Consider the following 25,258-nt stretch of genomic DNA (forward strand, 5'->3'; position numbering starts at 1 on the left):
GTAAAACTACAGTGCAGTTTAACGTCATTCTTTAAAAAGAAAAAACCCCAAAACAGCCATTTTTTCAGTCCACCATGTTTATCTAAATAACAAGAAACTAAATCATATGTAACTGATGTTATCTGTGTGGATATAGATCTCAAAACAGCACCATATCTGAAGTGCACTAATGGGAAATACAGAAATGTGTATGAAGATTTGAGACGCAGCCACTTTCATTGAATAGAATAAGAGCTCAGGCAGCATTCAGAGTCACCAGACAGATTCTTCCGACTTCAATCTCGTCAGTGTAGGGATCCTTTATCAATCGAATAAGAACACAATGACAACGTTTGGTGGCCAACCCACTGTATAAAAGTCTGAGTAATAAATCATGTTTAAAATTAAATGCGTCTCCAGTTAGGATAGATAAATAAATCAATCAACCAGACAGGAGTAACAATCAAAGGCCAAAGACATGAACATCCATGAACGTTTTTTTTAATGAAGAACAAAACGTGAACTGTAAAATGTTAACAACATAAAATAATGAGCACTGTAGCCTGCTTGCTCTTCCCGGTTAGTGTTAATTCACTGTACGGTGCATTAACAATGACTGGTAGTCACAAAAGTACATTAAAACGTTAACTGTGATCACATAGTGAGGATGTACTAATAAGCTCCGAACCTACTGGATTGATTCTGGATTCCTAATGGGCGGGGGTTATTAGCGTTATGGGAAATAGCGTCGCTGCTGCGAGTGCTGCTAAGCAAAACACGAACTCTTGTGGTCTTGTTGGAATTGTTTAGGTCTGCCAGACTTCCTGAGCTTCGTACGTTAAGAGTTCTGCTCCGCTCGGCGACAAGAACGCAATCGTGAATTCATAACATTTAACACGTCTGCTCAAAGACTCTCGAGCCTTTCGACACATAAATCTCCTATATCAAAATACATCTGGACAAAGTTTATACAAGAAATAAAAGGGGGGAAAAATAGCAGAAATCTGCATATGTCATTTTTTATATTATCAATATGTATATTTCTCCGCTCTAGAAATATCACTATTTCCTTTAAGAATGACAAAACGTCCACTAGAGTAGTACTGATCATTTGCTTTTGCCTCATTAATCACTGAATTACAATATTATACATATAATACAAAGCTGATTTTAATCTGAAACAATATTAAAATAAATGCTCAATAGATACAAAGTTTTTTTTTAATCATTTCATATTTCTCCACCATAGACCGGCCTGTGAGTCCTTGCACACAAAAATGTAAAGCCATTCTCTTCTAATAAACTATTAAGTGCAAACAATTTCTTTAAAAAAAAAAAAAAAAAAGAAACAAAAACTACGATTGCAGCATCCAGCTTTTCAGGTTCAAATTTCAAGACAGAGGATATTAAAGCCGAGTGCGTCAAGGCCATCCCCGAATCATTCTATTGTTAAATCCTTTAGAGTAATTACAAAAACTGAGAAACCAAAATAAAATCAGTGCAAAGTCCTTAACGGGGAGAATCTATTCCATATGAAAAAGAACAGAAACCTCGGGGAAGAGGAATTTAAATGGAAGCAAAGTTACTTTGATTTTGATTCTCGTTAACCCCTGCTTTATCCGATTGGATTTTCTCACTGTCGTCACGCTCCAGAATCCCAAAAGGAAAATCAACAGGGAAAGAAACTGAGGAAAAATAAATACACAGCTTTAAAAAAAAAAAAAAAAGGAAAGAAATCTCGCCACCGGTACGATCGCAGTCCCGTCGTCACTCCACCACGCGGTGACGATTTGTGCACAGTATCGGCGTGTCCACAGTGCAAGAGACCACGTGAGAGGCCAAGAAACGGAAAACGCAAAATGTGAAGGAAAAGAAAGAAAAAGAACAGAAGGTGGGAACGTGAAGAGCAGCACGGGGCTCTGAGCGTGACGTTTGGGTCTGATGCACGCTTCTTAGCAGCAGAAACATTGTGGCTATACTACTGTTCCACTCGGAGAGTTGGCTTGATTTTGGGATGACGACAAACCCTGGAAAAGAAACACATTCATGTTAGAGCACATTTAGTAATACAGCATTTACACACGTTTATACAGCAAGGATTGATTTATCCTCATTCTAAAATTCTGTTTGTATTATTTTATTAATGCATTTTCTCATACACTGCTGGGAATCCCGAATGTATACGAACGAGGGTTCATTATCCCAAAACACGCTCTCTCCGAGGAATGTGTAGCCCACCGACCGCTTCTAATTCGCTTCTGTTTTGGTGGATTCGCGTACGAGGCCAGTCTCATGCACTGATCTCACTTCTGTACAGGCACCAAATTCTGTTTATATTAATTAGCAAAATTATAAACATTTAACCCAGTTTTATACCCTTCCTGAAAAAAAAAAACCCTCCTTATTTTATCCGGGCTTGGGACCGGCACTGAGAGCGCACCGACACCTCACAACAGCTAGGATCCCTGAATTTAACTGGTAGTGGGCTCGTACCCTATGATATTAATAATAATAAAATAACACCTATTTATATTGTTAATCCTATATTTAACAGCTAGCAAATCATCTAGCGAATGTGCTTTTCTAAACCCGTGTTGTGGAAGTAAAAGTAGAAAGAAAATTCAAATGCTTGATGGGCCAAATTCTAATAAACTAATATAAGCAATGTCATTAAATACAGCACTGGACAATTAGGGGCAGTGGTAGCCTAGTGGGTAGGGCTTTGGGCAATTGAAAGGTGGAGAGTTCGAATCCCAGCAAGGCCCTTAATCCTCTCGGCTCCAGGGATGCCGTGCAATGTCTGACCCTGCGCTCTGACAGCTTTCAATCAAGCTGGGCTATGCGAAGAAAGAGTTCGTTGTACTGTACTCCTGTATAAATGACAAATAAAAGTGTTCTATTCTGATCTAAATATAAAGAAAATTAAATATAGATATTGGAACATTAACACGGTAAATTACAGCGATATAAATGCCTCACTTAAGTACCAGAGACTGGAGCGCTGGTTTAACATCATTAAACACAAATGCGAATACAAAATAGACACCAGGCCGACTGGGTAACGCTAATGTAGCCGAGAAGATCCATTCATCAGCAACAGAACCCTTTTATTACGTGCCTGTCGAAAGTGGGACCGACTGTATCCGCTGTGGCGGCTCTGCTGTGCCACTTCACTGGAGAAATAAGTCATGCTAATGCATCTCATGAAACTTCAATGAACGCCTGATTTCTTACGGCCCCTCATTTGAGCAGCAGTGCTGAATTCATTCTCCTACAGCTTAGCTGCAATCATTTTACTAAAACTGGGCAAAATTACAAAGACACGATTTAAACTTTACAGTCCATAAGGTTTATTTTTGATGCACGTGAGGATGTTTCTTTTGTATCTAGAAGACGAGCAGCTCGGCCGTAAGAAGCAACAGCACAACCTGCGGTGTAACATATACACCGATCAGCCATAACATTAAAACCACCTCCTTGTTTCTACACTCACTGTCCATTTTATCAGCTCCACTTACCATATAGAAGCACTTTGTAATTCTACAATTACTGACTGTAGTCCATCTGTTTCTCTGCATGCTTTGTTAGCCCCCTTTCATGCTGTTCTTCAATGGTCAGGACCCCCACAGAGCAGGTATTATTTAGGTGGTGGATCATTCTCAGCACTGCAGTGACACTGACATGGTGGTGGTGTGTTAGTGTGTGTTGTGCTGGTATGAGTGCTGAAGGAGTTTTTAAACACCTCACTGTCACTGCTGGACTGAGAATAGTCCATCAACCAAAAATATCCAGCCAACAGCGTCCTGTGCCACTGATGAAGGTCTAGAAGACGACGACTCAAACGGCAGCAATAGATGAGCGATCGTCTCTGACTTTACATCTACAAGGTGGACCGACTAGGTAGGAGTGTCTAATAGAGTGGACAGTGAGTGGACACGGTATTTAAAAACTCCACTCATACCAGCACAACACACACTAACACACCACCACCATGTCAGTGTCACTGCAGTGCTGAGAATGATCCACCACCTAAATAATACCTGTCTATGGGGGTCCTGATCATTAAAGATTATACAGATGGACTACAGTCAGTAATTGTAGAACTACAAAGTGCTTCTATATGGTAAGTAGAGCTGATAAAGTGGACAGTGAGTGTAGAAACAAGGAGGTGGTTTTAATGTTATGGCTGATCAGTGTAAATCCACCAATATACACATAACAAAATGATCTAAGGTTTATCCAGAAAGTAAATCTGTGTATGGTAATAGAGCGGCCGCAGTCTTTTGTACTTATTCATTATTGATCAGGATTTTATGGTGACGCAAGATTCATCAGTTCAAATTCAGTATCAAACACAGTCGGGGACAATTTTGTATCTCCGAATCACCTCACTTGAACGTTTTTGGACTGTAGGAGGAAACCCACACAAACACAGGCAGAACATGCAAACAGCTGGGGATCGAACCCAGGACCTTCTTGCTGTGAGGGGGTGACAGTGTTCTGAAATGTCATTAAAACAAAACTTTGAGACGTATTTTATGTTACATTGCATACCGAGCCTGTACAGCACAGTGCTATATAAATAAACTTTGCTTTGTCCTGCCCTGACTTGTGCTGGGGTGCCATGTGGACACAAAAACACAGAGAGAAAATAGATAATGAGCTTCAAACTGAACATTTAGCTTTGCTAGAGTAAAAAAATAAAAGAGCACTTAATGAGACGGCGTCAGGAACACTAGAGAACGACTCACCACTTTCCCGGGTCTGGCCCACGTGCAAATAAAGCCCTCCTGACACGCCGTGACTATGCAGTCCTCTAGAAAGATAAGTACGGTCAGCCTCTCGTGCGCTATCTTCTTGCAGATGAGCGGCTCGAGCAGCGGCACGTCCTCCATGCGCGGGCACAGCTGCGTGCCCAGCGTCTTGGCTGCGTCGGTTCTGCCCGTCTTGGCCAGCAGGTGCAGCTTGTCGCTGCTCTTGCTGCTGATGTGGCCCATGCTGTGGTTGCGCTTGTGCTCCTTCTCGTGGTGCCGCTCCTTCCGCTCGTGCAGCGCCAGCGTGGCGAACTTGCTGACCACGGCGTTGGCGCTGTCCATCGTCCCGCTCTTGCTGTTGGCGTTGCCGCTGGAGGCGGCGGAGTGCGGCAGGCTGTTGGAGCGCGGTAAGGGCGCGGGCGCCGAGTTGCCCGGCGTGTTGCCACCGCTGTTGTTGCCGCTGCTGCTGCTTCCGTTGGCACTGGGGTTGTTGACGCTCGTGATTATCGTCCCGCCACCTCCTCCTCCTCCGCCGCCGCCGCCGCTTTCCCCTCCTCCGCCGTTCCCCCCTCCTCCGCCGTTCCCCGAGACGGGCAGACTTGTGGCGTTCATGACGTTCGTGTGCGTCCTGGTGCGGGACAGGGGTAAATGTGGGAACAAAATGTCCTCCGTCAAGTCCCACAGGCACAGCTGAGTGTCCTGTCCTACAGATCCGAAACGGTAGGTGACGCTGAGCGGCCGTCCGTCTGTGGAGTTTCTCTTGGAGAGGCGCGAGTGCGTGCTGTTGGTGCGCTCGCGACCCGTGAGTGCCTGCTCCTGCAGGTCGTCGTCGCTGCCGCTGAACTCGTTAGGCTCGCTCTCCTCTACGCTGGTGGTGTAGTGGTCAAAGGCCACCACGCTCACCCAGGACTTGTGGCCGTGCCCACGTGCCACTACTCGCCGCTCGCCGAACGACCAGACCGTCACCAGGTCGTCCTCGCCGCCCGCCACCACGTATCGGCCGTCCGGGCTCCAGCACACACACAGCAGGCCGCCGAAGTAGCTGCGCATGGTCCCGTGCAGCTCGGCCCCGTCGAAGTGGAACACGCGCAAGAAGCCGTCCTGGCTCGCGCACGCCACGAACTTGCCGTCGGGCGAAAAGGCGAACTCGTTCAGCGCGCCCTCGCCTACAGTCCACTTCAGCAGAGGGTTGCGCGTCGACTTGCTCTTGCACGTGTGCACGGTGTAGCTCTCGCCCTGCTTGAGCAGCTGGTAGTGCGGCGCCGTGGTGCCACACGCGTGCTCCACGTTGTACAGGTACATGTTCCCGCTGGAATGGGCGACGAGGAAGAGGCTCTCGGAGCCGGGAACCCATTTCACACACGTCACTCTGGATTTGTCTATGAGTCTCTGAGTTTTGAGTGAGCGGTGACGATGGGAGGGAATGAGAAAGAGGAGAAAATAAGTTAGGCTGGTTATACAATCACAGGAGTTACTTTTATTTATTTATATTAATTTTACTAAGATTTTAACATGTTTTACACTTTGGTTACATTCATAACAGGACGGGTAGTTACAGCTTACACACGATTCATCAGTTCACAAGTTTAATATCAAACACAGTCATGGACGATTTTGTATCTCCAATTCACCTCACTTGTGTGTCTTTGGACTGTGTGAGGAAACCGGAGCACCCGGAAGAAACCCACAAAAACACCGGAGAACATGCTTAACTCCACACAGAAAGGACTCAGACCGCCCTACCTGGGGGAAAGCGTGTACATGGTCTGTAACAATGCTTAGGTAGGTGGGACGTGTCAAAGTAACATCCACACGGATGGCAGGACCCGAGGTTTCCCAGCAGAACGTCGCCCAAAGCATCACACTGCCTCCGTCGGCTTGCCTTCTTCCCATAGTGCATCCTGGTGCCGTGTGTTCCCCAGGCCATCATGGGCACCCAACTGGTCTGTGGCTGTGCAGCCCCATACACAACAAACTGTGATGCTCTGTGTATTCTGACACCTTTCTATAAGAACCAGCATCAACTGCTTCAGCAATCTGAGCGACAGGAGCTCATCTGTTGGATCGGACCACACGTGCATCAATGAGCCTTGGCCGCCCACGACCCTGTCGCCGGTTTACCACTTTTGATAGATACTGACCAGTGCAGATCGTGAACACCCTACAAGAGCTGCAGTTTTGGAGATGCTCTGACTCAGTCATTTTTACTGCTTCTAACATCAACTTTGAGGATAAAATGTTCACTTGCTGCCTAATATATCCCCCCCACGAACAGGTGCCGTGATGAAGAGATAATCAGTGTTATTCACTTCACCGGTCAGTGCTCATAATGTTATGCCTGGTCAGTGTATGTGTATATATATAATCAGAAACAACAGTTAGATGGCTACAACACACACACACACACACACACACACACACACACACACACACACACACACACACACACACACACACACACACACACACACACACACACACACACACACACACACACACTCACTCACTCACTCACTCACTCACTCACTCACTCACTCACTCACTCACTCACTCACTCACTCACTCACTCACTCACTCACACACTCACTCACTCACTCACTCACTCACTCACTCACTCACTCACCTCTTCATTGAAGAGCTTGCTCGTCTCTTTCTTGATGGGGTCGATGAGCTGCACCTGTCCGGCCGAGAAGCCCACGAGCAGCGAGACGCTCTCGGCCGTGGCAGTGAGGTGGTTAAAGTCATGGCAGGTGGGTTGTGTTCCTTTGTATATCCTCTTGTCTATTGGTTTACTTAAGTCAGCAGCCTGTGGATCAACAGACACACAGAAAAGGCATATTAGAGGAACCAGGGACTACAAAAGACGCAAAATCCTGGTGTGACTCTCCTTCAGGGGGTCACTTCCTTACACCGAGAAGAGGAAGGAAAGACAAAAGACTTCGACCCTTACTCTGACGAAGCAATCTCAAAAATGAAACTGTAACAGGCCAACACTCATTATAAGCTTGTTAATGTGAAGCTCAATTTGTGAGGCGATAAGTAAATAACCTGCTTTATCCTGATCAAGGTAGAGGAAGTGTGATTATGTTTGGGTAAAATGTCAACAATTCCTTCAGTTCTATCAGTACAGGTTCCTGTCAGGGCAGTTACCGCAGAAGAAACCTTAAACCCATCTGTAATTACACAAGACCGCTCCACTTGGGAATCAAACCCAGGACCTTCTTGCTGTGAGGCGACAGTGCTACCCACCGAGCCGCAGATCTTAGTGATTAAAAAACAACACTTGCAGCTAGTCCTGTAGTGTGCACTATACTATTCTTAGTTTTACAAAGTCATGTGGCGTGCACAGATTAGCCAGTTACGCTGTCGTGAATGCACAATCAGAGCAGCGGAACAGCACGAGTAAACACATTGTTCAATTTTCTCCACGCACAGACACATTTTGCCCTGGGTCAGAGGCACTTTTCTATTTAAAGTCTGTGCAGCTGAGCCGTGTCCAGTGGAGTCAGTGTTTAGGAAGTCGTTCTAACAGACCCAGATCTGCTGCATTCTTCAAAACATCTTGCCCAACATTGTTTTTTTTGTCCTCAAATAAGCATTGTGATTGAGTAACATGTTCTGCCTGTTTACTACACTACCGATAGACAGCAACAAACCTTTTGATAGAACCTGAAAGCTCCAGGCTGCTCTGATGAAGCATAAACCAGTCATACGGATACAGATGGAATACAAATAACACACATCCACAAGGTTCATCAGTTCACATGGTTATATCGAACAAAGGCACGTCTTTGGACTGTGGGAGGAAACCAAAGCTACTGGAGGAAATCCACGCAGACACGGGGAGAACATGCAAACTCCACACAGAAAGGACCCGGACCGCTCCAACTGGGAATCGAACCCGACAGTGCTACCCACCGAGCCCTCCTTTACTACTAAATATTATTGTATTTATTATTATTATATGGTGTTTAGCAGACACTTCTAATTTTGACCAACAACAATCTAATAAATTGAGAGCTAAGGGCTTTGCTCAAGGACCCAAAAGTGGCAACCTGACAGTCCAGTGCCTTAACTGTTGGTACAACAGCCAATTACAAATACAATGATGTATTAATTACAATTAAAAACCTTTAAATTACAATTAAAAAGATTAACTTGACAAACTGAGGCATGCACAATCACATACAAGAGCAGACACTCATGATCAGACACCAACAAACTAGAGGACAAACTAATATTCAACCCCATGAAAACAGAAAAGTAGTTTGTCTTAATACAAGTGTGGTTATTTGTTTATCTTTATTTTATTAGGATTTTAACGTCATGTTTTACACTTTGGTTACATTCATGACAGGAACGGTAGTTACTCATTACACAAGATTCATCAGTTCACAAGTTTAATGTCAAACACAGTCATGGACAGTTTTGTATCTCTAGTTCACCTCACTGCATGTCTTTGTACTGTGGAAGGAAACCCACACAGACATGGGAGAACATGCAAACCACACAGAAAGGACCCGGACCGCTTCAACTGGGAATCGAACCCAGGACCTGCTGGGTGTGAGGCGACAGTGCTCAGAGCCCTGTTTTACTACTAAATATCATCATTATTATTATTATTGTTATTATTACCAGACACTTTTATTACCCAAAGCAACTTACAACTGTGACCAAAAACAATCTAAGAAATTGAGAGCTAAGAGCTTTGGTCAACCTGTCAGTCCAGTGCCTTAACTGTTGGTACAACAGCAGCCAATTACAAACACAATGAGGTTATTAATTACAATGACAAACTTTTGCATTCAGACAAACATCTAAAGATGAACTTGGAAAAACTGAGGCATGCACAATCACATTCAAGAACACTCATGAGCACACACCAACACACTACAGGACAAACTAACATCTAACCCAATGAAATCAGACATTGTTCTACTTTCCTTTGAGTAACAGAGTAACAGTGATGTCATGCATTACACTGGAACTATCTGCATAATGTGTCACACTTGCAACTAGAGGATAGATATTGTTAAGATGAAACAGATGAGACGGATGTAAGGTAATTGTATATGTTATATGCTTTTATTGCCCCTGTCAGCTTGTATAACCTTAAACAGACTCTTAACAGATTCATATTGTACTTTTTAAAACAAGATTAACATGATCAAAGCAGGAAACTGAGTACTACAAAGCCCCTTATTGACATATCGCCCTGCCCAACTTCAGCTGCACCAGGCTGGGCCTTACACTTCTGAATCACAGTGCTGATGGGATGGGGTAAACATCAACAGATAATATCTTATAACACTTAAAACTGCCCAGATCTAGTCTTGATTGCTTTCTAAGCTACGCGTGTACAGCTTTGCGCATTATAGCTTTAAATTACAGCCATTTCACATTAACTCGCCTGCTGTGTTTATCAACCTGCCATAACAACAGCTTAGCTGCAAACGCTTCAGCACTAAAAACATCAAACAAAGCTTTAATTAATCACTAAATGGGATAGAATAGCCCTGCGTCGTATAACGGGTGCACGCAGGCCCGACAGCTTGTCGGTTGGCTTAAAAAAAACTGAATAGCAAACACGCTAACAGTACAGTTTTATTACCAGCCCGTATTCAGCCGAACGCCAGGGCTTTTCCCTGAAATCCGGCTCCCTGATTGGACGCTGCGTCTTCAATACGAGTCGCGCAGCCAATCGTTTCAAAGGAGGCGGGCTGTGTCGGAAAACGGGTGCTTAAAACAAAGTGACTAGCAAGTTAGCTGTGCATGCCATAACAACAGTGTAGCAAGCTAGCCACTTAGCAACATGCTAACATGTCAAAGGGCTAAAAACACGGAAAGCTGGCAGCGGGCGCGGGGTGAAGCTGGCACACTGTGAAAGTAACACGCACGGGCAGTTAAAAGTGAGAGAGGAGCGCGGCGGTACTAGTGAGAGAAGCGCAGACGGGCTGCTGTTTACCTTCCGGACTCCTTTATAGATGTAGAAGTAAAGCTCCCGGCCCACATTGAAGCAGATCCTGTCGCCGTTACCCGACTGGTCGTTGACGTTCACGAAAGACACTTTGACGGGGTTCGAACCCTGCGAATTGAAAGGCACCCGGTTAGGGCGGCTGTACTCGGAGTGAGTGAGGAGTTTGTACGCGCCTTCTCGGGTGGTGAACTGAGTTTTAATTTCGTTCATCTCCTTCCCTCCTCCCTCCGCCGCCATCTTTGAAATTTGCATTCATCCTTCCCCAGGTCCGGATCTTACGCCTTGCGCATGCGCGCTGTCGTCAGGCACACAGGATATAGCGGGTGCATGTTTTATTGTGGAACGCAGCGGGTCTCAAACTCAGAGTGTGGGGTCCTGGGAGCCCTAAACTAGAAAGACATGTCACTAAGCAGCACATTTACATTTCCAGCGTTTAAAAGATGCTCTTTAAACAGAGCTTACTCAGTATTTATTTATTTATTTATTTATTAGAATCACAATGTAGCCTAGTGGTTAAGGTACTGGACTAGTAACCAGAAGGCTGCTGGTTCAAGCCTCACCACTGCCAGGTTGCTGCTGTTGGGCCCTTGAGCAAGGCCCTTAACCCTTAATTGCTTAGACTATATACAGTCACAGTAATGCAAGTCGCTTTGGATAAAAGCGTCCGCTAAATTCTGAAAATGTAAATGTTAACGTCATGTTTTACACACTTTAGTTACATTCATGACAGCTCACAAGGTTAATATCGAACACAGTCACGGACAATATCGTATCTCCAATCTTTAGACTGTAGGAGGAAACTGGAGCTCCCGGAGGAAACCCACACAGAAAGGACCCGGACCGCTCCACCTGGGAATGGAACCCAGGACCTTCTTGCTGTGTGGCGACAGTGCTACCCACTGAGCCGAGCTTCCTCAGTAAACATTTCATTAAAGTACAAATAGAGTGGCTCGGTCACTAGCACTGTCACCTCACAGCAAGAAGGTCCTGTGTTCCATTCCCAGGTGAAGCAATCTGGGTCCTTTCTGTGTGGAGTTTGCATGGGTTTCCACCCACAGTACAAAAACATGCAGTCAGGTTAACTGGAGATACAAAATTGCCCCAGCTGTGTGTGTGGGTGTGTTTGTCCTGTGATTGAGTGTTTCCTACCTTTCGTCCAATGCACTGCACTCACCGCAACCCTGACCAGAATAAAGCTGTCATAAAATCAGACATTAAATAAATGAGTACAATAGTCTAAGAACACAGACATGAGAAATGTATTCCACTATATGGATGTTAATACAGAGAAGAGCCCCTGTGCTTGTCTTCCTTGAGTTCTCTAGGTGTTTAATTAAATTAAAAAACAGCCGTAGGGCTGAATTTGGAATCACCACTTCAGTGAATCACACATCACTTAAGCGCAAACTTATCTGCTACTTCTAAATCACCAGATCAGAACAAAGAGAAATATTTAAAACTGCCAAATGGATTATCTTTGTTAGAACTCTGGCACTGATGTTAGTATTATATTTAAATGTAGCTATGATAATACTACTAATAATCATAATTATATTCATTATTTAAAATTACTCTGATGAATTATTAACAAACCTAGAACCTAGTGTCTCCTCTGTGCCTTTACAAATAGGGACTAGTGTTGCTGTACCCATTTCATCAGGTAGACACCCAAACCATTATCTTACTGATTAAAAAATGCATTTTAGAGGAAACTCAGTCACTGCATGAGTAAACCATGGCCCACCAAGGTAATAATTCATGGCAGATCTGACTTTGGGGTTTTGACAGTGCAATGTAATTTCCATTTAGCATAAGGGGACAGTTTGTGCTTTCTTCTTGGCCTTTGCAGAGGGCCGCTATTCCATGTACTGTAATGGGTGGAGTCAAAGCAGCCCTATTTATTTGGGCACAGATATGTCTTTCTGCTTTACAATATAATATAGAATAGAACGCCTTTAATTGCCATATATACATATACAGGTGTACAGTACAACAAAATTCTTTCTTTGCGTATGCCAGCTTGTTTGGAAGTTGGGGTCAGAGCACAGGCTCAGTCATTGTACGGAACTCCTGGAGCAGAGAGTGTTAAAGGCCTTGCTCAAGGGTCCAACAGTGGCTGCATGGCTGGGATTTTATCTCTCAACCTTTCCACTGACAGCCCTAATCTCTACCTACTAATCTAAGTGACTGTGTGTCCATACAAGTCTATGTAAATTTGGCTTCAACTGTATATTAAAGTGGGACAGTGGTTGCCTAGTGGGTAGAGCTTTGGGCTATTAATAAGAAGGTTGTGGGTTTAAATGCCAGCTCTGTTGGGCTCTTGAGCAAGGCCCTTAATCCTGTCAGCTCCAGGTACACCAGACAATGGCTGACCCTGCACTCTGACGTCAGCTTTCAGGACAAGTACCACTCACACAGTATATGACAGATAAGGGCATTGCACCCATTTAATGTTAATGTGGGTAATTTAAAATACATACCACTGCAATATGGGTTTGTTTTCCCTAAATAAAGCCAATTTGATGATCATGTAACTTGTAAGAAGCCTATTTAACTGGAACTCTGATGTAAACAAACCAGCGCTGTATGGATTTCTGTTAACACTATCAGTGTTCCGTACAGCAAGACAGTCATTAAATATACGCATTTGTTTTTAATTTAAGTGGTCAAAATTGAGCAAATTAAACGTGAAGATGCATAATACATCACTCTGGAAAACAAGACTAATAGTCATGATGCAAAAAACATCGAAATGTCAAACTGTGCGGAATACCGTGACTTAACGTCGTCTGTGATGAATAACCTAACTTTCCGACTCTTGAAAGTCTTCAATTAGTCCTTAAAACTGAACTTCACTTTGTAGAAAAGCAGAATTACTCACATTTTCCAATTAGCGACGTTTGGTTGTGACTTGAGGTTAAATAGCAGTGATAATGAGCAGCCATTAATGTAGCTGTAGAAGCAAAGCATTCAGTCCATGTGCTGCCATGTCCACCAAACAACCCCGCCGTCGACCTGCTCCTGCTCCAGGTACTGGACCTCCACCAGCAGCCCATACATACCTAAAAGACTACTATTTCTGTAATATAAGCAACATTGTCTTATTATATCTGTGCTGACTTGGTGCTTTGTTTCTATCCACTGTCCTCAAAGGGATTTGGAAGCAAATATGTGTCCAGAAAGACCCAGATACTGTCGACAGACTGGCCTTCAAATATATGGTACACACTCACCCATTACTGGGTCGATGGGTCACTACTACTGTATATAGTCTGGTTTAAGTCTAAACATGGCTGTTTTCTACCAGGAGATGTGTAAAGTGGATTCCAGTTCAGACTCCGAATCGGATGCAAGCCCAAGGTGGTCTGATGCCAGCAGTAAGGTAGCCTTCTAAACTGGTCATGAGGACCATCATCATTTAACATCATGTTTTACACACTGCAGTTACATTCATGACAGAAACGGTAGTTACTCGTTACACAAGATTGATCAGTTCACACGTTCAATATCAAACAATTTAGTATCTCCAATCAACCTGGTTGCACGTCTTTGGACTGTGGGAGGAGACCGGAGCTCCCGGAGGAAAGCTACACAGACACAGGGAGAACAAGCAAACTCCACACAGAAAGGACCCCGACCACCCCACCTGGGGATCGAACCCAGGACCTTCTTGCTGTGAAGCGACAGCGTTACCCACTGAGCCACCGTGCCAGATTTTAAGCATGTAATGGATTTTTTTACGCCTGGTAGCAATAGGTTTGGGTGTCCACATACTTTTGGCCATATAGGGTATTTATTGAAATTACATTGTTTTGTATGTGCTCTACAATGGATTGGGCTGTATGCATAATGCATAAGCATTATTTACAAAGGCATAACAGGATACCCAATGACCAGAACTGGTGTTAGTCATTTCAGGTTTGTCCAGCTCCCAAGAGGACCATTCTACCACAAAAAACATTTGGACGCTACTGTCCACAAGTAAGCCGGAATTTAAACTGGATTAAATTAACAATCTGGCTGTACAATCTGTTACTTCTAAACTGTAATTCCTTGCTCTTCTTTCCAGCCTCTGGATCCTTATGATGGAAGCTCAGAAGACTCCGCTTCTTCCGGGGACGTCCCAAAACGACAGAAGCACGGAGGCTTCCGGATGAAGGGAAGAGGTCGCAGAGCTGCCCCCAATCCTCCACCCTTGCTCAAAGAGGTAAAAAGAGTAGGACCGAGAGAGGAAACCTCATTACTGTATCACTCTGACGTCCAGATGAAGTCATTAAGTGACTCAGAGCTGAATACCTTTACCATAAGGGCTGAGGAATATGCCAATGCTGGGCTGCCTGCAAACCCTAAACCACCATTGGAATTTCCTGCAATGGTATTAGATACACAGACAACTTGTCAACTAATGGTTGGGATCATTGAGAGCGCAGGTCTTCCTGGAACACTTTCGAAGAGGAAGTTCTACCCCTTGGGTGATAGTGAGGAGCGCACTCAGAGGAAGAAGCAGTGCATCACTACTCAAATGGAGACCGACAGCATTATCACAGAGGTGATTGAAATTGATTTGTAAATTAAAATCAGCATTAAAAACAAATGTAGGAATTTCCTGTGCTAATGATTTTTTTTTCTCCCTCTAGGAATGAAACAAGGCTTTCATCATGGATCCTGGAATGTGCACTACAAATATGATCACTGTGTCCAAGGCAAAATCATCATACAACGTATTGTGAAACAGGGTGAATATTAAAATGTGCAGTACTGGGTTATTCAGGTCAGCAGCACTTTTCTACTGAATTATTTAATTAGAGGTTTTGAATTATGCACTTTTCTTGTAAAAAAAAGAAAAAAAGCACTTGCACATAAAATACACAACTAGCATTCAAAAAAATAATAAATACTTGACAAATCACACAAAAAGACTTCAAAATCTTTCTTTATGGTGTCCAGGTTTACATAAACTTGTATTAAGTTCTTTTCTGAACAATCCAAACTGTCACATTATGGTGAGGAGTGTGTGTGTGTGTGTGAGAGATCAAATATCTAAATTTGCTAATCCTCACTGCTTTACACTGCGATGTGTACAGAGGCTGTGTTCCAAATACAGCCTTGATTACCTCCCATAGACTCTATATACAGTGTATCACAGAAGTGAGTACACCCCTCACATTTCTGCAGATATTTAAGTATATCTTTTCATGGGACAACACTGACAAAATGACACTTTGACACAATGAAAAGTAGTCTGTGTGCAGCTTATATAACAGTGTAAATTTATTCTTCCCTCAAAATAACTCAATATACAGCCATTAATGTCTAAACCACCGGCAACAAAAGTGAGTACACCCCTTAGTGAAAGTTCCTGAAGTGTCAATATTTTGTGTGGCCACCATTATTTCCCAGAACTGCCTTAACTCTCCTGGGCATGGAGTTTACCAGAGCTTCACAGGTTGCCACTGGAATGCTTTTCCACTCCTCCATGATGACATCACGGAGCTGGCGGATATTCGAGACTTTGCGCTCCTCCACCTTCCGCTTGAGGATGCCCCAAAGATGTTCTATTGGGTTTAGGTCTGGAGACATGCTTGGCCAGTCCATCACCTTTACCCTCAGCCTCTTCAATAAAGCAGTGGTCGTCTTAGAGGTGTGTTTGGGGTCATTATCATGCTGGAACACTGCCCTGCGACCCAGATTCCGGAGGGAGGGGATCATGCTCTGCTTCAGTATTTCACAGTACATATTGGAGTTCATGTGTCCCTCAATGAAATGTAACTCCCCAACACCTGCTGCACTCATGCAGCCCCAGACCATGGCATTCCCACCACCATGCTTGACTGTAGGCATGACACACTTATCTTTGTACTCCTCACCTGATTGCCGCCACACATGCTTGAGACCATCTGAACCAAACAAATTAATCTTGGTCTCATCAGACCATAGGACATGGTTCCAGTAATCCATGTCCTTTGTTGACATGTCTTCAGCAAACTGTTTGAGGGCTTTCTTGTGTAGAGACTTCAGAAGAGGCTTCCTTCTGGGGTGACAGCCATGCAGACCAATTTGATGTAGTGTGCGGCGTATGGTCTGAGCACTGACAGGCTGACCCCCCACCTTTTCAATCTCTGCAGCAATGCTGACAGCACTCCTGCGCCTATCTTTCAAAGACAGCAGTTGGATGTGACGCTGAGCACGTGCACTCAGCTTCTTTGGACGACCAACGCGAGGTCTGTTCTGAGTGGACCCTGCTCTTTTAAAACGCTGGATGATCTTGGCCACTGTGCTGCAGCTCAGTTTCAGGGTGTTGGCAATCTTCTTGAAGCCTTGGCCATCTTCATGTAGCGCAACAATTCGTCTTTTAAGATCCTCAGAGAGTTCTTTGCCATGAGGTGCCATGTTGGAACTTTCAGTGACCAGTATGAGAGAGTGTGAGAGCTGTACTACTAAATTGAACACACCTGCTCCCTATGCACACCTGAGACCTAGTAACACTAACAAATCACATGACATTTTGGAGGGAAAATGACAAGCAGTGCTCAATTTGGACATTTAGGGGTGTAGTCTCTTAGGGGTGTACTCACTTTTGTTGCCGGTGGTTTAGACATTAATGGCTGTATATTGAGTTATTTTGAGGGAAGAATAAATTTACACTGTTATATAAGCTGCACACAGACTACTTTTCATTGTGTCAAAGTGTCATTTTGTCAGTGTTGTCCCATGAAAAGATATACTTAAATATCTGCAGAAATGTGAGGGGTGTACTCACTTCTGTGATACACTGTACATTAATGTGGGGTCATCTATTAAATGAGTGTACTTGAGTAGTTGGATCCATAATCTGTGCATTTCTGCATGTGTATACATTATATGGCCAAAAGTATGTGGACACTTGACCATAAATATGTTTGACATCTCATTTCACAATAATATGGACACTGATGAATAAAATATCCCAAAAGCCTTTAATTTTCTGGAAATTCTTACCACAAGATTGTGGATGGCCTTATAAATGGATGGCTTGCAACTGACATTTAATCCTTCACGAGGTGTGCAACGTGGTTGCCAAGTCTTTGTTTTATACACCTGTGGGTAGAGTAGTGTGTGGCTGAAACCATTACAGTCAATAGAACAACAGAAGAAGTGTCCACATACTCTTGGCCATAAATGTATGTATGTATGTACACCGATCATTAATACCAATAAAATCCTTGTTTCTACACTCACTGTCCATTCCATCGTCTCTGACTTTACATCTACAAGGTGGACCAACTAGGTAGGAGTGTCTAATAGAGTGGACAGTGAGTGGACACGGCATTTTAAATCTCCATCAGCATTGTGGTGTCTTATCCACTCATACCAGCACCATGTCAGTATAACTGCAGTGCTGAGAATGATCCACCACCTAAATAATACCTGCTCTGTGGTGGTCCTGGGAGAGTCCTGACCATTGAAGAACAGAGTGAAAGGAGGCTAACAAAGCATGCAGAGAAACAGATGGACTACAGTCAGTAATTGTAGAACTACAAAGTGCTCCTATATGGTAAGTGGAGCTGATAAATTGGACAGTGAGTGTAAAAACAAGGAGGTGGTTTTAATGCTATGGCTGATCGGTGTATATGGACACATTATTAGTAGTAATAAACAGAAATTACAATTAAATGACACTGTACGTGTTGTTTCCTTAAGCCTTTTTATTGTTAAGCTTGCATTTAAGTATGCTTGAAATGAAAATGAAGAAACAAGCGACGCAATGTGTTAATTTTAAACCATCTGACATGCAAAACTTTAATCAACGTTCATTGTTCCGTCTTTAAAACACATACAGCTTCCTTCTATTAAAACCCCCGTCATGCTTCCAATCGAACACCAGTGCACAATCCGTCTAACAACACTTCCTTTACTTTCTAATCTCTAATCTCATTATCTATCAGTTACTGATTATTATTATTATAGATACGCTTACTGTTAGTTACAGTTCTAATGTTAGATATACGTTCAAAGGTACTGGGTTACATTGTAAATTATGAAGAACCTTGATCTCGGTTATAGTAGATTGAACCCGAGCGAGAGTTTACTCGGTGCACAGGATGGCCACACCCCGCTCGTAAAAGTGGTGCGGATCTTCTTTGGTGGCGATGTCGAAGTCCACGGTGAAGATGAGATCAGTACGAGTGAAGTTCAGATAGACGGGCAGAGTGACCTGCAGACAGAGAAGAAATGCAGACTTAATATGAACACGGTTTATGTAAGAAAAACAAATAATAATATTAATAAAAGGCCTCAAGTTTCCGGACCATGTTCCTCTTTTCTAGGTTGCTCTGCTTGATCCAGCGCAGCTGTGTGAGCGGCAGCTCGGTGGAGATGGAGGCAGACAGAGACAGCTTGTTGTTGGCGCAAGTGGCCCCCTGCAGTTTCAGACCTGTGTGGGGAGAGAAGGAAAATAATAAACACACTTGCAGAACAGTTTATTCATCCGGCTTTAATTAAACTGTATGACAACGGCCACATGGTTTTGTTCGGACGTTCCATTCCAAAATCAATGGATGTTAATGTGGAATCTGTTTTATTCCATATACACAGTGTTTGCTATATATTTCTTGTCTGGCTTGCCATAATACATGCATAATACATGCAGCCAATGGAGGAGCAGTGAGGTGGGTGGTTGAGTTCATGTCATGGAGGGCCCCAGTCCCTGCCATGGGCCCCAGTGCACCTGCCCCCCCCCCTGCCCCCCCTGTAGTTACACCACTGCTCCATTGACTCCCACTGCAGCGTTTATGCCTTCATATGATCCGCGTTAAAACTGCTTTCTGCTAGTTGTGCAATCTGTCTGGTTTAAAAAGGTCAGAAGCAAACAGAGTCAAAGTTCGGTCAGACTGAAGTTTGAGCCGAGCAGCTAGCGGTAAATGTGGGCGGTATGTGCAAGGCTTGAGGTAGCGCAGCGACAAGGTTAGCGGCTCCGCCTCACTCTGTAGGAAACAATGGCACAGCCGACGCACAGGCAGTTTCACAAAAGGTTATGTGCACGCAGCCTAAGGCAGTGGGACTCATCACTGCTACAGTAATAATAATAATAATAATAATAATAATAATAACCACAACAATAGACCTAGACTTAAAGCGCAGCCTGAGCAGGTTAGATTTGCTTGCCTACAAAGTCTACATCAGGGTTTTTCAAACTTCAATACACACGTGCTGGCGCTCACCCTTGATTCCGAAGCTGCAGGCGTCCAGCGCTGCTCCCTGTGCAGTGGTGACGTGGACCTCCAGGGCCAGCTCCTCCAGAGACCAGCTGTTAACCTGAGCCACGAACTGGCGGGTGGCGGTGATGTAGGCTTCAGGAACAAACAGGCTGCCCAGGTTCACGTGGATGTTCTAGAGAACGTATAACATGGCAACAGTTACATTAAACATTAAATGGACTTCTGGCATCATTTCGAAAGGAAATAATAAGAATAATAATAAAGTTTAATACATTTTAGGGCCCGCTTACGCTCTGATACACATTTCAAAGTAACATAACATGATAGCCAGCGACTTACCTTGAGCTCCTTGGCGCCGCCGCTGGCCGCCGCCTGCGAGATCTCCTGCAGCTGTTTGATGCGCTCGCTGAAGTCGGCCACCCACTGGATCACGGTCATGGAGGTGGGGACGGTGTAGCGGCACCAGCTACGGGGCAGAATGCCTGTGCAAAATCAAGAGAGCTTTAGTCACCACTGGAACACTTTTAAACGCCATGGAACCATCGGCGTATGCAAATGCATAAACAGCATATTTGAAAGTCTGTTTCTATTTTTGGACCCCATTCGACATTTCAGGTTTTATTTTAATCACACTACAATATTACAGCATGAAAGAAATACAGATGTGAATCAGTATACGAATATTTAAAGCATTCATGAAGCACAACTAGGTGTAACGTGGACGTATTTAATCAAAACAAACCTTAACGGTCATGGTTATAATCCAATACAGCAGAGTTGTTCAAACTTTTTATCAAGCAACCCAAATTTTGTCCATGATTTTTACCACGAACTCATTAAAAAACATCAAATTTTTCTATTTATTTATACATTTTCTCTCATTTTTCTCTCGATCCCTGACAGCATGATTTTCTGCTCACGCCTCCTCTGACTCGTGCGCAGACCCCTTCTTTTTCCACCTATGCTATTTCTTTTTCCACCAACATAGTCCGCTCATCCTCATGACGCAGCCGACTGGTGGCAACGCCGAGTTCAGAATCTCAGCGCTGATATGATACTGAAATATCCTGCTGCGCCATCTGGGCACCTTTATTTATTTTTTGTTGAGCATTTATGATGGAACAGAAAACTCACACAAGCTTTTATTTGATAGCTGACTAATTTGTGAATTAAGATGTTATACTTTGAGTTTACAGTATCATTATATTCACAGCAGGGAGAGCAGGTCATTTTCATATCAGCCTATAGCCACTGTCAAGTGTCATTTTAGTATGTTGCTTTTTTTGGTGCGTTCTTTTATTTATTTGGGTTTTACGCCACTTTATACACATGATTGTGTTATTTATGGCATGATGGGTGTTACGTCATTTTTTCCTTGTTTCTATTGGTCCTTTTACATTTTTGTTTTCGTTTTTGTTTCTACCAGGAAGTTTAGGATTGTTCTTGTGTTTTTCTTGGTTGGTTTCTTTAACAGTTCCAGGTATTTGTAGCTGTTGTCTCTCTCGCTGGTGTATTTGGGGCATTCGATCAGAATATGCTTTATTGTGAGCTGTGTTTAGATGCGTTCTACTAAATGTCTACTTAAACTAAAGTATGGTAATGTCTACTATGGAAGCACTTCTGTAAGAGTGTCTGCTGAATGCCTAAAATGTAAATGTAAACAAACGGATTTTAACAGGCACATAAACTGAAATTTGTATGCGAACGCCCCCTTGTGGAGGAAATTAGATGCATTTCTTGTGTTGCCTGGGTCACTAAAAATAAAATCATGGACTAAACGTTGGATGATTGAAAAATAGTTTGAAAAACCCTGTTTTAGACCAATTTTTCAAGAAATTAAGGAATGTAAAGGAATTAATTTTGCTTGCTTAGAATTCTCTCTCATAGTCTTGGATATTGCTATAGATTGTCGTACATGTACGTGTTTAGGGCATAAAGTCGATAGTTATGAGAACCAACCTTTGACAAGGTCGTTGATCAGCGTTCGGAGGTCGTTGGTCTGCTTCTTCTTGCCCTCACACACCCCGACGACGTCGGTGAGGTCCTGGCGCACGTCCTGCAACATTCGGGAGCCCATCTTCACCTCTCGCTCGAAGAAGCGGAACAGAGGATCCTACACACGCAAACAAAACAAAAAGAAATGTAGTTTCCGTGCTCTGTGCACAAGTCTGTCTCAACAGAAAAAGGTTCTGGTGTGGTGGAACCCACCTTGATGTTCTCCACCGTGCGTTTGAGCGGATTCACGGACAGCGGGATGAGCTGGAGCCAGTTGCACGCGGTGGTGCGCAGCGTCCTCATCCACGCCGGCTGAGCGTCCGAGGTGGACGTGGTGCGCTGCTTCTTCTCCGTCTCGTAGGCCAGGTCGTCCTCGTCCTCCAGCATCTGCATTTTGAGCAGCTTACCCATCATGTCAATGCCTGTGGACGGCAGGGAAGGAGGGCACGTTCATGAATGAGGGCGGGGTAGGTGGCAGGAACTAATCACGCTCATGTTCGTGGTGTCCACAAACTTTTGGACATGTAGTGTACACCATGTAGACAGCATACTCTAGTAGCTTCAATCGGGATAAAAAAAATAAGTAGACACCTCTAATTATTGTGTTCTGGTGTTTTAGCCACACCCGACAGTTTGATAAAGGCCCGTTCTGGTATTGACCACCTGATCAAATGGTTTCTCTGGTTGTGTTTTTAGTTGGTCAGGTCAGGACATTTGCAATCAGAACAAAGGCTGAAACATGATCATACCCTGAGTGGTGAGCAGAACCTTCTCGGCGTTGCTTGGCAAACCCAGCCAGGATGGAGTCTGAGTGTCTGGAAGCATCTCCACCCAGTGCACGAACTCCTCACGCCTGCACATAAACAGGAGTAATGAAAAGAACACTGATTTATCCAAGGTGTCCTTATATTTCGAAACGGATCTCGAGACGGATGCACTGACCGAATGCCGTCCGGCATTTTGATGTCCTTGTGGCCGTCCACTTTGAGAGCCAGCTTGAACTCGCTGTCGAAGCTGCCGGTGGTGAAGATGCGCTCCAGGAAGGTGTTGAGGAGGCGCTGGTCGAACTCGTTGTCGATGCGGCCACCGTAGATGGACTGGGCCATCAGGGTCTTGAGCGCCGCCCATGGGATCTTATCCGGGGAGATGTTCTGCCGACCCTGTAACGAAGAGACAGCAAATAAATACAACAGGGTAATAAATACATCCATGGATACAATACACAAATATTGGGACACCCCTTCTAACTAATGAGTATCAAGGTTAGAAAATAAAAATGCACTGATTTGAACCTTGGCGGTGTCGTCCAGCCAGGTGTCGACGGTGTCGCACGCCGAGCGCAGGTCGGACTCGCCGAACTCGTATTTCTTGGACCAGCCGAGCGGTGCGTAGCGCAGACGTTCCTGGATGATGGCGTGGAACCAGGCCAGGAGGAAGTACAGCCGTGCACGCTCGTTCGGAGCCTGTAGGACAGAATGTAGAATCTTAGTAAAATATTACAGATAAATATGACACAGTATCACTCATTCACAACTAAACTCACAACATAGCAGAGCACCCTCATCTAAAGTTGTAAATACACGTCACCCCGAAGACCATTCAAATAAACGAATGCAAAAAATTACACACTCAAGAACCTGATGTAACGGAGCCTTAAAAGGTAAAAACTCTCAGTGATTGACGTCGTTCACCTTGCACATGCGAGCCACTGGGATGCTGCTGAAAGTCCTCAGCATGTTGGCCTTCACACCCGGAGGCGGTTCGAACACAAAGATCCGACCAGCACGCAACAAGTTCACCGGGACCTGTGTGATACAGAAAGAGCGTCGCTTCAGTACACGCGTCATTAACAACATTCAGTGGTTACACCGATCAGCCCAAACATTAGCACAAACTGACGAGTTCGAAATGTCAGCTCTGGTGTGCTGGTGTGTTGGTGTGTTTTTTACCGCTGCACCAACTGAGCACCACATTATTTTAAATGCGGCCCCTAACAAGAAAAGTTTGGACACCCCTGGATTACGGTGTTAGTTCACATGTTCCACGCTCCACCTGGAAATCAAACCCAGGACCTTCTTGCTGTGAGGCGACAGCGCTACCCACCGATCGCCCGTTAAATCAGGCAGGTCATCAGAATCAGTTCGGTATTCGGACATTCGTTCGGATTGAAGCGACTGACCTTGGGGTTGATCTCCATAGTGAGGAAGAGACGGAAGCTGGCGTGAGGCTGCATGGAGTGCAGCTTCTTCTCCAGCTGCATGAGCCAAGCAGGAGCCAGATGTACGTTCTCCAACATCACCCACCTAAGTGCCAACACAGAAAAAAACCCACATTAAAAAATGACCAGTCACGTTAATCATATCAAAACGGCGAAATAAAAAAATAAAATAAATAAAAATAAAAAAAAACACCCTGGTTTACCTTCCAGACTTGACAGCAGTGTTGATGTCTCGGTCAGCCTTGTTAAAGCCCTCAGCAGAACCTGTGAAGAATATGAAGCAAGGTTGATGAATCGCTGATCATTCTGAGAACACTAGTGCTGGTTTATGGGGGAACGTTTCTCACCGATGGAGATGGAGGTGATGTGCTTGTTCTGCTCGGCAGCCAGATCTCGGACCAGGCCGCTGGCGTCGTAACCAGGCACCGAGCACATGAGCACCGGAGTTCCTGGCTTCACCTGGAACAAGAAAACAACCGAATTACACCAAGAACTTTAAAAAACACACTGACATCCATCAATAAACAAACGTGAAAAATCTAATCAAATCAAATCCAGTCTTTACCTCACTGTCCACGATGTTGCCCAGGTCCAACGGCTGCTCGATAATGGACATGAAGCTCTCTCCCATCACCTTGGATACGAAGATGGACGACATGGCCAGCATACGGTCCGGTCGGAAAGCCTGGATGAGCAGCAGCTGGTGCACAGCCTGGCCGATAGGAGCTGAAAACACCACGGACACAAAACAACACGGTTCAACATCATGTCCGACTGATGGATCTGAAAACGATTCAGTGAAGATGGGACTTCTGACTTACTGGTTGGCTTCTCCTCCGCCCAGAGGTATGGAACAGACAGCTCCGGGGAACTGCTCTCCAGCCACATGAAGATTTGCTGGAGCACACAGAGAACAAATTTCAGTTTATAGAATTTTACAGAATAATCATCCTATCCTTATCTCCCAGTTGAGTCATCACCAATTCCCCCAATGGTTGTGAACGCTCTTGCCGCTTGCACCACCCCCTGCTGGCCGGGGAGAGCAGACACCATTTGGCACAACCTCAGACACAGCAAACCATTTATCACTAAGTACAGATGCCACAACCTCACAGCAGATCAGAGGTTGCAATTGTAC

At 44.4% G+C, this 25,258-nt stretch overlaps 3 protein-coding genes across 4 annotated transcripts in view; 1 reads left to right on the plus strand and 2 right to left on the minus strand.

Annotated features, from left to right (window-relative positions):
* Positions 1–464: 464 nt before the first annotated feature.
* On the minus strand, positions 465–10,962 carry wdr20a (WD repeat domain 20a). Its single transcript, XM_063008072.1, has 4 exons — positions 10,699–10,962; positions 7,357–7,539; positions 4,731–6,122; positions 465–2,006 (listed from the first exon to the last, which is right to left on the minus strand). Exons 1-4 carry the CDS (start codon positions 10,960–10,962, stop codon positions 1,953–1,955), a joined length of 1,893 nt encoding a protein of 630 aa, XP_062864142.1. The 3' UTR covers positions 465–1,952.
* Positions 10,963–13,667: 2,705 nt separating this feature from the next.
* LOC134325836 (uncharacterized) lies at positions 13,668–15,605 on the plus strand. The gene is made up of 6 exons (XM_063008075.1): positions 13,668–13,740; positions 13,864–13,931; positions 14,018–14,092; positions 14,620–14,691; positions 14,780–15,259; positions 15,348–15,605. The coding sequence occupies exons 1-6, from the start codon at positions 13,698–13,700 to the stop codon at positions 15,351–15,353; spliced, it is 744 nt and encodes a 247-aa protein (XP_062864145.1). The 5' UTR covers positions 13,668–13,697; the 3' UTR covers positions 15,354–15,605.
* A 2,772-nt stretch (positions 15,606–18,377) lies between these two features.
* dync1h1 (dynein, cytoplasmic 1, heavy chain 1) overlaps positions 18,378–25,258 on the minus strand; it is a 50,189-nt gene continuing 43,308 nt past the window's right edge. For both annotated transcript variants that reach the window (XM_063007369.1, XM_063007368.1), the window contains exons 64-78: positions 24,942–25,017; positions 24,686–24,846; positions 24,468–24,579; positions 24,324–24,384; positions 24,082–24,205; positions 23,594–23,707; positions 23,195–23,365; positions 22,845–23,062; positions 22,652–22,755; positions 22,116–22,324; positions 21,867–22,020; positions 20,247–20,389; positions 19,911–20,079; positions 18,999–19,123; positions 18,378–18,904 (exon numbers count right to left, since the gene is read on the minus strand). In XM_063007369.1, coding sequence (XP_062863439.1) covers positions 18,776–18,904; positions 18,999–19,123; positions 19,911–20,079; positions 20,247–20,389; positions 21,867–22,020; positions 22,116–22,324; positions 22,652–22,755; positions 22,845–23,062; positions 23,195–23,365; positions 23,594–23,707; positions 24,082–24,205; positions 24,324–24,384; positions 24,468–24,579; positions 24,686–24,846; positions 24,942–25,017 — 2,070 coding nt within the window. In that variant the 3' untranslated portion in view covers positions 18,378–18,775. The remainder of the gene's footprint in view (positions 18,905–18,998; positions 19,124–19,910; positions 20,080–20,246; positions 20,390–21,866; positions 22,021–22,115; positions 22,325–22,651; positions 22,756–22,844; positions 23,063–23,194; positions 23,366–23,593; positions 23,708–24,081; positions 24,206–24,323; positions 24,385–24,467; positions 24,580–24,685; positions 24,847–24,941; positions 25,018–25,258) is intronic.

This window comes from Trichomycterus rosablanca, chromosome 13, assembly GCF_030014385.1.
Source record: "Trichomycterus rosablanca isolate fTriRos1 chromosome 13, fTriRos1.hap1, whole genome shotgun sequence".
Classification (NCBI taxonomy): Eukaryota; Metazoa; Chordata; class Actinopteri; order Siluriformes; family Trichomycteridae; genus Trichomycterus; species Trichomycterus rosablanca.